Source organism: Microchirus variegatus, assembly GCF_963457635.1.
Source record: "Microchirus variegatus genome assembly, chromosome: 2".
NCBI lineage: Eukaryota > Metazoa > Chordata > Actinopteri > Pleuronectiformes > Soleidae > Microchirus > Microchirus variegatus.
The window spans coordinates 17,884,353-17,897,257 of record NC_139803.1 but is presented as its reverse complement, the minus strand read 5'-3'; the positions used below and the strand labels follow the sequence as shown (position 1 = coordinate 17,897,257).

The 12,905-nt window shown below is 39.6% G+C and overlaps 1 protein-coding gene across 1 annotated transcript in view; it reads left to right on the top strand.

The window, feature by feature from the left end:
• Positions 1-12,905, top strand: part of LOC310940390 (seizure protein 6 homolog) — a gene marked incomplete at both ends in the record, with an annotated part of 63,663 nt that overhangs the window by 38,770 nt on the left and 11,988 nt on the right. Inside the window, 5 exons of the mRNA XM_083905342.1 lie at positions 2,904-3,089; positions 5,505-5,673; positions 7,907-8,073; positions 8,174-8,368; positions 10,283-10,421. Coding sequence (XP_083761468.1) covers positions 2,904-3,089; positions 5,505-5,673; positions 7,907-8,073; positions 8,174-8,368; positions 10,283-10,421 — 856 coding nt within the window. The remainder of the gene's footprint in view (positions 1-2,903; positions 3,090-5,504; positions 5,674-7,906; positions 8,074-8,173; positions 8,369-10,282; positions 10,422-12,905) is intronic.

Below are 12,905 nucleotides of genomic sequence, written 5' to 3'. Positions count from 1 at the left end.
TTCTCTGGATCAAAATGGTTCTTACTGGAACCATTAGTGTTACCAAGAACCCTTTCTTCAGGAATGGGTTTTTCAGAAGCAAATGGTTCCAGGTAGAACCTCAGCCCTTGTGGGAGAACCCTTTTTGAACCTAAGAGTGTACGAGAAGCAAGCAGGCACCTGTGTGTCTGTCAGTGATGCCTATTTCAGTGCAGCGTTTGGGATTGGGATGAAATTGGGATGGCACTTGATATATTTTACTATTATAGGTTCTTTATTTCAGGAACCTAATTGAACACGAAAAATCTGACAAAAACCTGTGACACAAAAATGGACGATGTTTCAGCCTGAGCTCCCCCTCAGTGTCTCAGAGGAGGCTTTCAGGGGAGTTTGTGTCCTATTCAAACCATGTCTTGAGGCAATAAAATATATATAAACACAATGTTTAGGCTTGAGGAAAGTTGTGAAGTGGGTCAGCTTAGACCGTGAACTCCACGTCTGGAACAACAAGCATGTCTGTCATGTCTCAAGTGTAGCCGCTGCTTCAGCTCTTTTTTGAGGAGCCTGTGCTAAAAGCTATTGACTAAATGTTTGCTTTGTCGGTACAATTTAGATCGGGTGAGGGATATTGTGAACAACCTATAAATAAACCTGACTGCATTGCAACTTTCAATTTCCTTTGCAAATATTAACTTTAAGATGCTGATAAGATGTCACTATTCCTTCCTCATTGCTTCATGCAAACAGAGGCACAGCTGGCAGTGATTTATGGTGCAGTTCAGTTAAATAGGAATTGAGTAATGACAGTGAAAAAAAATAGCAGGTTTTTGTACAGGCTGAGACCAAAGACAACTAGTGCTGAAGGTGTATTAGTGATTCTGTTAACACCAAATAACCTCAATCATATTTACATAAGTGGATTAAGATGTTTACCAGTACATGGCTCATGCCTGATTACTATCATAATTGCTTTTGGGACTTCAAATACAATTTCCATACAGACAAGTCTTTTGCTTGTTGTTTACCCTCCCCTATTAATGCTTCCCATGCACAGCATTAGCGTGAACCATGACATGCAACTTGCCAAAGTTGGATTTAAATCCATGCTTTTTAAAGGTTTCTTTAATTTAGCTGCAAGACAATCGCACACAGTTGTAACACAAGCCGTGGTAGTGAGTCCAATTATGTAGCTTGTGATGTTGTTTGCACATTTTGCAGAAGTTTCCAACTTTTAGTTTGGTCATTAAAGTGCCTACACTAATGAGGTAGAACAGTGTGGTTATTAGAAAGGAAGAGAAGGTTGTTTAATGGCTTCCATTACAGACTTGGTTAGTTCACTCCATTATCTGTGTGGACTGCATCCCATCATAGGCCATTGATTTAAAGCAGGGACAGGACAACAATGCAAAGCAACAACAGGAACATTGATCTTACCCTGCTGGAATCACGACTCTTTGACAACCGGCACAGAGGCCATTCCTCTTCCAGTTATTTCATTACACAACCGATACTGATGCTCAGCTGATGTGCAACATTTCTATTTGTGCAAGTATTTGCAGCAGCCCCACAATGGACCTCACAGGGATGTTAATTACTGCGCTGGAAACACGTTTGTGTGCATTTGCATATCGTAAACTGCGATTAAATAATAGCGAGCATGTTTATAAGCTTAGGGTTGGTTATAAAGCATGTGCGTGTGTGTGTTTGTGCATCTGATTTATTTGTGCAAATATTTCAATGTGCATGTGGGCTCTTCAGCAGTTGTTTGGATGCGCGATGACACGATGGCAACAACGCAACAAATCAGAAAGAGTTACACACAATGCAGGAAATGGAGGATTATGTTAGGAAGCCTGTTTGCATTGTTGGCTGTTTATTTTGGCTGTGATTGGAGTTTTGTTTGGAATTAAACATTGAGTCCTGGGAAATGACATACTGTATAATTATATAAGTTTTAGTGTAGTATAATAATATATAATGGGTTCCAATATAATATAATATAATATAATATGGTTTTTTTTATGTATTTAAATCAAGTTGAACTATGTTGGTAATAAAACAACATAGATTATTTTGACTCTGATTCCTTGTTTGATTGTATGTGACTGTGTAAATATAATGTATTATATAATATGATATATTTATTTTGGAATATATGAAAAATCTAACAAAAAAATGTAATGTTTTTATGAACAAAATGACTGTTTGACAAATCATCAGGATAATTCACTGAGAGTGGATCTAGTGCAGCCTGCTAATTAAACTGCATTATAGCACAAACATGTGTTCAGTTTTTAAAGTTCTCTTCCAGTTCTCTGTGTCTAATTACAGCCTAGCATCACACACACACACACACACGCACATGCCCTCTGCACCAACCACAGCAACAAGCACCATATTAAATATATCTTACTAACATCACTAATACCACCAGTGTAGCACATTGATGTGATATAGCATGTTTCAAATTCAGATTAGATCTCGCCTTGGTGAGGGAATCTCTACACCTCACAGTTTGATTCGGTTAGGATTCATCTGAATGTTTCTTTGAAAACACAGTGTATTTAATGATCCATGATTAAATTATCAGACGTATTTACTCCCATTATCTTTCATTAGTACAAAGGGAACAAAACAAACAACAGGTGTTATTGTTTTCTCAGCTGAATCCCTCCATGAAAAAAAAAATGACGACAACATAATTATTATTATTATATTATATTACAATGATAATGAGATAATTTGAGTATGGAGTGTTTCCAGAGCACAGCAAGAGGGATAAAGTGCAGCTGATTTTGGAAGAAAATCATTCATAAAGTGAATAAATATATAGAAAAAAGAAAAATAATACATGTACATACATTTTCTGTTAAATGTTGTTCTCCACCTTCATTGCTTAACTTCTCTGTGTCGTTCCTCTCTAGCCTTTGTGCTGAGCTGTGCGTTCCCCAAAGAGCCTGCTGGTGGAGACGTTTCAGTGACGCACCTCCATGCCGGAGGAGAAGCCTATTTCCAGTGTTTCACCGGCTACAGGTTGCAAGGTCCCAAAATGCTCACCTGTCGCAACGCAACGACACCTTACTGGAGTGGAAAGGAGCCCCAGTGTGTGGGTAAGATTCATGTTCACTTATTAAAGGGTATCTAAACCCGTTTTTCTATAGCTAAATGCCTGATGTTGAAAAAGAGAGGAGGGAGGGGGGAGAGTTGTGAACAATGCAGGGTGTGTGGTCTGGTGAATTGTGCAACCTCCAACTGAAAAGTAAAAGTGTTAGGGTTAGGGCTAACAAAAACAGACTTGCACTGATTGGACAAGAAGGTAACAAATTCGAAAAGCCTACTCAGTCAAACAAAAAAAAAGTGTAAATGACTTTCCTACAAAGCTCCCCCCAAATGTTAACTTTATTAAATTTGTATTACAGAATGGGAAGTCTACCCATTACTTGATTTAGTGTATTCATCTTCCCAAGCTGGCAATTTCACCAGTCATGCAACAGGGTGGAGGTGAGATTGGCCTTCGACCTTCACCTCCGCTGCTCTGACACAGCTATCCACGCCCGGACAGGTTTTGACGATCTTGCTGATTGGCCACTGAGCCCCGGGTAGCTGAGAATCAAACATCATCACGACTTGTCCTGTAGTCAAGTAGTCCGTGTCCTTCTGGCATTTCTGCCGTTTCTGGAGGTCAGGCTTACGATGACGAATGAAGTTGGACCAGAAGTGGTTGGCGAGATTCTGGCTATGTCCCCTGATCTCGAATGGCTTGCCATGACGTACAGTGAAACATTGCAGAACCATCAGAAAGGCATCAACATCTATACTCTCCAGTAGGTCGTGATACAAAAGGTTGTCTGGCGCATTTCAATGATACCCCACTGCTTCTCTATACGTCTGCCCACTTTGATGTTTTAAGACCGAAGCAGTCTACTCCAGTAGATCAAAATGGTGGCTTACAGTCAAAGCCATGAATGGGGTTGGTCTGCTATCTGAGGTATTTTAGGATTAGCTTCCTCTTAATATCCAATATTTGTAACTCACCAAACACTCTTTCGGGGCCCAGCGTGTGGAGGTTTGGATTCATATTCTTTGATTAGGAGACGGGTCACTGGATCTAGACCATCCTCTAATTCTTATCTGTGGCAGTGTCATATTCAGGAGCGAGCATGACTAAGTATGGAATAAGTAAACGGTTTTACCAGCAGCCAGAGTCTGCAGAGGCAGTGCTATTCATTGGACAAGGTCGGGCAATTGCGTGGGGCCTCGGCCTCGGCTATTTCTGTAAGAATTTGCAAACCTGACTGTTTTGTAGAGGTATATTATTGACAAATAAATAACATTTATTGATTCTCAGTTTGCAAATCCTGGAAAATCTTCTGCAAATTGATTTTACAACCCAGCTACCATAAACCATGGGTGAGTCTTGACCCAGAATGACTACATCAAGGTAGACCCACTATATGACTTAAGCTCAAAATATAATTTTACAAAACTAAATCTCTATAATTGCAGCCCATTTTTGTTTTTACACTCTTGGGGCAAATTTGAAAACGTAGTTGGAACTAAAGTAGGAATACAGGTATATTAGATTCAAGATTTGTACTGTGAAACTGCTTTTGTGACAAACACAAAGGCATAAACGAGAAATATAAATAAAACAACATTAAGACAGAAGTAGAGTTCAAATGGCTAACGGTACAAAACACATAAACATAAAATTAAGAATTAAAACCAAGAAATCATAGATCGATATGTAGCACCACAATGGCAAGGATGCCATAAAGTGTTTAGTGTAATACTTCTTGCTGCTTGTCTTGTAAACCTGCAGAGATTATTGTTGCACATGAGGCTTTATCAGGCTCAGGCTGAGATATCATCATTTAGCATGTTTTGAACAACTTGGAAAAAGTTATTTTGTTTATCATATACTGAGAGCACATTTCAGAGTCTACATTTTTTTTTTCAAATTAAAATTTGCACAAACCTTCAACTGAAAGTCCCTGTGTCTTTAGCTTTCCCCTGGAGTACAGGTGGCTTTGATTAACAGAGGCGTTCGCTGCATTGTCTCTTGGTGCGTTTATTACTTACAGTTTGAGGGCAGATGAGTGTGTGTGTGCATGTGATTAGCAGCGCAAGGGGGTTATTCTTTGGAGCAAAACAAGGCCGTTGGACCTGCTGCCTTAATTAGAACTGGGCTGCATGACTATCCTTCTCCTGCTGGTAGAGGCTCATCTGCCAGTTTCCAGTATTTCTCTGTGTGTCTGCCTGCAGCTGCTCTGAACTGATAGTGTTAGTGCTGCTGGTTTGCTCTTTACAAGTCCATCACACACAGTCACACACTCTTATAGACCCAGATGAGTCGCCAAGTGCAGCCCAGCCACAGTCCACTGGATATTGATGGTATCTGTGCTCAGACAGGGATTTTTCTCCGAAACCCCTACCATAGCTGAGCTGGTGTCATTACTTTACCTCATCTCTCCTTCAACTTTTTTTTTGTCTTTTTCCCCTCTCACTTTTTCTTTCCCGTACAGCATCCTGTGGGGGGATGATAAAAAATGCTACCTACGGACGTATCGTCTCTCCTGGTTTCCCTGGCAACTACAGCAACAATCTGACATGCCACTGGGTCCTGGAGGTCCCTGAAGGCCACCGTCTCCACATTCACTTTGAGAAGGTGGCCCTGGCAGAGGATGATGACAGGTGGTGTATGCATAATGCTAAAATTACATTAAGATGAAGAGTTAGAGAGTGCGTGTGTGTGTTAAACTCATTTTCTGAATAACATTATAGCTCTGGATGAGACATTAAAACCCTCAGAGGCTATAAATAAACCAAATGTTTAGGGAGTGACAGATGGATGTGAAAGGACCCTTTATCATTATAACCCGTTAAGTGTCCCATCAAGCGAATGAATTAAAGGGACTACAGAAGGTAGTGAGAGCTGGGAAAAACACAGTTGCATGACATTTTTCACCACTGATTCACATGGATGACTTCCTCAGACATGGCCATTCACCTCATGAGCGAGTGGTGAAGTATATTATCGCTATGTAATTACAGCCACCACTGGAACGGTGTGCAGCTCTCAGGCAGCTTTTAACTTTTAATGCGTCTTTTACATTTCAAGGCTCACTTAAAGGAGCTACATGTAAAACTGCAGCCATTACAGCTTCAATGGATCCTGTTATTATGGTTCAAAATAAAAGTTGTTGGTTGGCAAGAACTTCTCACAATCAAGGAAACAATAAGCTGCACTTTTACCCAGTGTTACAATGTGGTCACCTGAGCCAAACTGCAGAGTCACAGCAGCAGAGATTTATCACATGACTGCAAAAGCATTATGTACATTAAAGAAACAATGACAACGTGTACGAGAGAGAGAGAGACCTTGGCCGAAGCTCAAATGCTTAGTTGTTCAGGAGAAAATTATCCACATGGGCATCTGGCATCAAACTGGAGAGGAGAGATGGTGATTATATTAGACAAAGGATTTTGAAGATGGAGGAAGACCACAGAGAGTTCATGAATGTTGCGAAAGAGGACATGAGGGCAGTTGGTGTAACAGGAGACACAGGAGTAGACAAGATGGAGGCAGATGATCTGCTGTAGCGACCCCTAAAGAGAAGCCAAAAGAAGAAGAATCTGGCATCAAACTCTTCTGTGCCGTCTGTAAGCGATCTACATTTTTTCAAATGCGTCTCCAAAGTTTCCCCTTGATTTTCTTCTTTTCTCCTCCGAGACAAATTGTAGTGGAGCTTTTATAGGTTTGGTAACTTTTGGCAAAGCCTCATCCACTTGGAAAAAGATGTTTCCACGAAACAATCTTCTTCTTTTTCATGTTTAAGAAATTTCATTGTAAACACGACAAGAAGATGGAGTGCATTCTCATATTTTTGAAATAAAGCTTTATTTGATGAAGTATACATTGCAATGTATACAATCACAGAACCAGAGACAATGAAGAAAGCTAGGATGACTAAAGAAAGAATATACAAGTTATCATAAAGCAAACAGGTGGGGATATGACATCATTGTTTTCTCAAAGTAATCTATTACTATTACTATTTTTCCGAAGGCACAAGTATTATATTTCATCACAGTACCTTAAGACCTTGTGTTATCCTCCACACTCCAACATCTGAACTAATTCAATTGCTGATCACTGCTTTCATTGCATTTTGAGTGTTCTAAGTCGCGCCTTTAATTTTACCAGTCAGAATTTAATGTAATTCCATTGATATTAAATGGGTAAAACTATATAATGTTCATCCAACAGATATAACAGAAATAATCTCACACATGCACTCACACAAATCCACAACCCTTGTGTCCCTTCTTTGTCCCTTGCAGTTAAACACTAGATGATATACTACATGCTTCCATAGAGTCAAAAGGTATAAACTAAATGCAGTGATGATTTATGGTTTTTCTGTTATATAAGAGCACAGTTAAAATTCACTGGTCACAATGGACCACACATAATGCAATGCATTTCTTACATATGTACTTTTTCAATCCGTCTCTCTCTGTGTGTATGTATGAATACATATGGTAACACGTTATGTTGATAGATTTTGATAATCCAGAATCATGTCAACAGATAATAAGCTGACACATATTCAACTGATAAATGACAAAGTTGATTAACTGCCAGTAGACTATAAGTTGTGCTGCACGCATTTCTAGCCCTAACCCTATAGACTATAAATAGTCTGTTTGCAGTGTTATTAACCATCATTTAACAAGTTCTCTCTGCATGTTATTAGTTGACTGCCTACTTCTGATACTTCTGTTAGTTGAAAGTTAACAGGATCATGTCAACAGACTACAGAATCTGTATTGACATGATACTGAATACCTGTTGATTACGAGTAGAGAGTCCACAATAGACTTTAAAAATAAAGTGATACCGTATATATGTATATGTCTGCAGGCTGCTGATAAAGAACGGCAACAACATCGACTCTCCACCTGTGTATGACTCATATGAGGTAGAGTATTTGCCCAATGAGGGTGTACTCAGCACTGGACGTTACCTGTTCATAGAGTTCACCACAGATGGTACGGTGACATCCACTGGTGCAGCCATCCGATATGAAGGTAAGTCGATCACGCAGATTATGACTATACGTTATATAAAAAACGTTACAGCTATCCTGTATTCACTGTGTTTGCGATGTGTTCTGTGTGCATTCTGCAGCTTTTGCAAAAGGCACGTGTTACGAGCCCTTTGTGAAATATGGCAACTTCAGCAGCAGTGACTCCACTTACAGCCTGGGTGCAGTGGTTGAATTCTCGTGTGACCCCGGCTACACGCTAGAGCAAGGCTCCGTTGTGATCGAGTGTGTAGATGCGGAAAATCCACAGTGGAATGAAACGGAGCCAGCCTGTAGAGGTGAGGTTTTTTATATATACATATATATATATATAAAAACACAGCTTTTATTGTCTGTTTGATGAGGGCAGTTGGTGAAAGTCTATGAAATACCAGTGATAGTTATTGTGTCTTCCTAAGCTCTTTCCTCTGATCTATGATACATTTATTCTTCAAACTGTAAAATGATTCACTTTGATTCATGGATTTGAAATTGAGATTAAACGGACATGCAATATTTGTCATCAGATAAACACTAACAAACCGTAAAATACTATATCCCCCACACTGAACTGTGGTCTCTGCCCCTTCACCCCTTCAAACACACACACACACACACTGACCTTACTTCCCGCTCTCTCTTTGTTGCTGGCCAAGTCTTATTTCCCACATGCAGTGAATTTGATAAGCTCTGTAGTAAAGCTAGATAAGAGAACATTTAATTTCTTCCCCTGTTGGTCATGGTCACCAAGCGGTTCAGTGGACACACACAGTTTCAATGTCAGGCAGCTTGAATGCTGCATTTCAGCAGTTTTTCTTACAAACATTATAACACAGGGCCACAGCAGACCAAGTTCATTCTTTTTTGGGGAGGTTGCATGGCGGGGCCTCCTAAACACTGCAGTGTTCCCACAGCACTTGCCTCCACTCCAGTGTCACCATCTCAGCCTGTAACTCTGTCTTTGTTTCAGCCAAAGCTCTGGCATCACTCTTGTTTCCTTTGTGTTTAAATGTTAAGTTAAATGTGTATGCATTATTTGAGCATCAGTCTGCCCACTGACTGACTCACTTTCATGTTATTTGGCTTCTGAATCCAGTTTTTATGGGTCCTTTGCACAGCTGTCATTTTGACAGGTCAGTGGTGACAGAGTTCCATTTAGCCTGCTCTGTTTCAGAGTGCATGCTGGGTACACTGTCACACTGTGCTGACATCCATGGACTGAACAGAGCCATCATTAATGACCTGCTATCCCCAGTTAAGGAAGTTAACAGGACTTCAGTGAAAAGGGCTCTTTGACTTTGTTAACCCGGACACCCTTGTCTGACTCTCAACTCTCAACTCTCAACTCAACTTTATTTATAGAGCACTTTAGGCAGCTATAGCTGGTACAAAGTGCTTAACAGTACAATAAATAAAACATGGCACATAACACATAGGAGACAAAATAAAAACAATAAAAAAAAAAATATATATATATATAAACAATAAAACAATAACAATGTTTAAACAATAAAAAACTATAAAAAAATAACAATGTTTAAACAAATAAAAAACAATAAAACTATAAAACAATAAAAAAAATTAACAATGAAAACAATAAAACATTAAAACAAGAGCAGAGTCTCATGCTGAGTTGAACGCAGAAGAATAAAAATGTGTTTTAAGATGAGTTTTAAAAATACGTAGCAGACGTAGCAGCTCATCAGTTTCCCTTTGGGACCAAATTGCTTGATTCACTCTTCTTTTCTTTTTTACTCGTCTAAGGAAATGTGGTCACATGAAAACATAACATCTATAAACTCATTGTGAATTAATGAAATCCAATGGTGAGACTGCAGAATGAAACAAACTGATGCCTCCTCCCCTCACCACTCTCTTGCATCAGAGTACTGCATTTGACTTCACATACCAGAGAGGATGTGGTTCTTCTTTGCTTGCGTATTAAATTGCACTTTAGAAACATGGTATCACAAGATGCGGGGTTTGTAGAGGAAAGTATGTATAAAAGGTTTATTCACAGGCAACTAAACCCAGATGATATCTATTTAAAAGTGATTATTCTCTTTATAAACATACTTATGGGTAGTATATTCATGCTCTGTCTCAAGCCTTGTTAAATCATAACTATGCAGAAGCCTGAGTAATGAGGACATTAACTTTCTTGTCTCAACATGTATTTCCCACCATGAACTTAAGGTTTCTGTGTGTTGCAGCTGTGTGCAGCGGGGAGATCACAGACTCTGCTGGTGTTGTGTTGTCTCCTAATTGGCCTGAGGCCTATGACAAGGGGCAGGACTGCATCTGGGGCATCCACGTAGAAGAGGACAAGAGGATCATGCTCGACATCCAAGTGTAAGAGGCTCCACTCAGGTGTAAGACTAGAAATCACACAGAGAGAGTTCAGACAAGAGGTCAACTCAACCTAGAGATGTTAAACACTTCATCCTGACACACACACAAACTCAATTTCTTATTTTCCTCTCATTGACATAGACACATACTTTCATGCACATGGGGGTGGTATTCTGTAGCTGTTGTTGCCAATTACTTGTTTCTTTTTTTTGTTTCCCTCACCATTTGCTACATTATAAATTCTATGAAGCTTCCAGCTCACTCTCTGACCAGATTAGCCAGTAAGCCTCCCTGCTCTCACTTCCCTGGTGTGTGTCTCAGAGTTGGCTTTGAAATGAATATGCTCTGGCAGTGAACTACTCAGAGCCACTTATCCACCCAGGCGTCCCAACTGTAATTCAACACACACTTACAGCACATGCACCTGCACACACATGCCAGAAACGGTGCACGCACAAATATAGGTGTACTCTCTCTCTCAGCCATCATTGTCGGTGTCATTGTCCCCTCAACCGCACACACACAATACATTGTGTGACCATTAGCAGTTGAAACATGTACTGCAATCCAAGTTTAAAATAATGTAGAGAGAATAAATCTGGCTCCTTGCTAAATAGAACTATTTACACCGCTGTATTTTAAAGTTGGTGATAATAGTGTTACTGAGAGAGATCGATATTTTCTCAGGTGGTACAAAAAGTTTGAGAACCACTGCGTTGGTTGCCAGAGAAAGAAAACACACACAAAAAAGGTTCAATAACCTGTTGTTACACTCTATTTTATTTTATCTCATGTCAGCTAAAGGTAAAAAGTAAAAGTGAATGTGTGTCTGCTCTGAGCAGCAGCAGATTCACAGTAGCAGAGACAGCTAGGTGCCAGCAAACAGACAGGGTGTTGACGCCTCCCACTTCCAAGAGGTGTGGCCAACGGACTTAGATAAAAACGCCTCTGTACGCACTTGGATAGACCTACAATCAATCAGACCAATAATGAGGATGACGTATGCTGAGGGAAAACGTGTCAACAAACGTGCTTTTTGTGGTTTTCTACGCTCTTAGAAATAAGGGTTCCAAAAGGGTCCTTCTACAAGGGCTGAGGTTCTACCTGGAGAACAGTGAGAACCATTTTGATCCAGAAAACCCTTTTAAAAAGCTGCTAGATGTCACTTCTCTGTCATCATCGCATTAAATAAACTAGCTGTATCAAGCAAGTATTTTAACTTAACGTGTTCTTGAATTCTGGTGGCATATCATGGTTATTTTACTACATTTCTTGGAATGTACCTTTAATGTGTGCACAATAATCGTCATCATGGTTTGCTCCTCCTACACAGCTTTATCTCTCTTTTCTTGTGGGAATCATTCCCATAATTCTTCAATGGGCTTACACCCTATTAGAGCAAACAAACTACATGAGTGATTTTGTTTGTTTTGTTTTACTTGTAGCACTTGCAGGCAAGAGGTCATGAAGAGGTTAAAATTTAACCAGCAGGGATACTGCCTGAGGTTACAGAATAATAGAATCACTCAAACAGTGGCTATAGCTATTGGTGAGAGTGGTCATTTATGCATGCAGGCATCTGCTCCCTCCAGTTTGTTTTTTCTGCATTCATAATTCATTCTTGCTGTAAGAGTGAATATGTCTGAGGTCTGATGAAATAACATGAGGTGGATGCTGAGCAGACAGATTTTAGTAGTAGGCACGAGATGGGTTTTTACTTGTTGGCATTTCCTGACTCCTTGAGGCACTAAAACAAAAAGAAACTATTATGAGTTTTTATTTTGAGGCCATTTCAGTAGCGGCTGTGTGGTGCCCTAACATAGAGGTTATCAAGTTTTTTCTGAGACAAGGATTCCTTTAAGTAAAAAAGGGAGGGAGTATGGACACCCCTATGTGTCTTTCCCTGAAATAATTGGACGATAACTTCTCAAGAATGTTTTTTTTTTTCTCTCGGTATGTTGCTCTGGTTATAGGCTGGTCACCTGTCTCTCACCCAGCTATGATTGACTCCATCGTCCCTGGAAGCATAAATGTTTGAAAAAAATATACTCTATACACAATAACTTTAGAAACTTTGAGCAGAAGGAGCTTCACCACCATGCCCAGTGAGACTCATCGACTATTTGAATATGGCTTTGTTGATCCATCATCAGTAGCAATGTCCTCCCAAATGTAAATTAGTATTATTAGAAATAAAATAGACACCAGTGTCCAAAAAATAGTTTGATGTAATTTTGTAGTTTGTATTTGGTCAACTGAGAAGTAACCTGGTTAGTATATCACTCAATTAAGTAGAACCATATAAAGTTCTTCGGCTTATCCTCATAGGAGAACCCTTTTGGAGGCTTTCACCAAGAACCCTTTTAAAACCCTTTATTCGGGAAAGGGATTTTAAAGGGTTCTCTGGATCAAAATTCAGTCCTTCTAGAAGGACCCTTTTGGAAACCTTATTTCTGAGAAAGTATGTCATATCCACAAACTCAA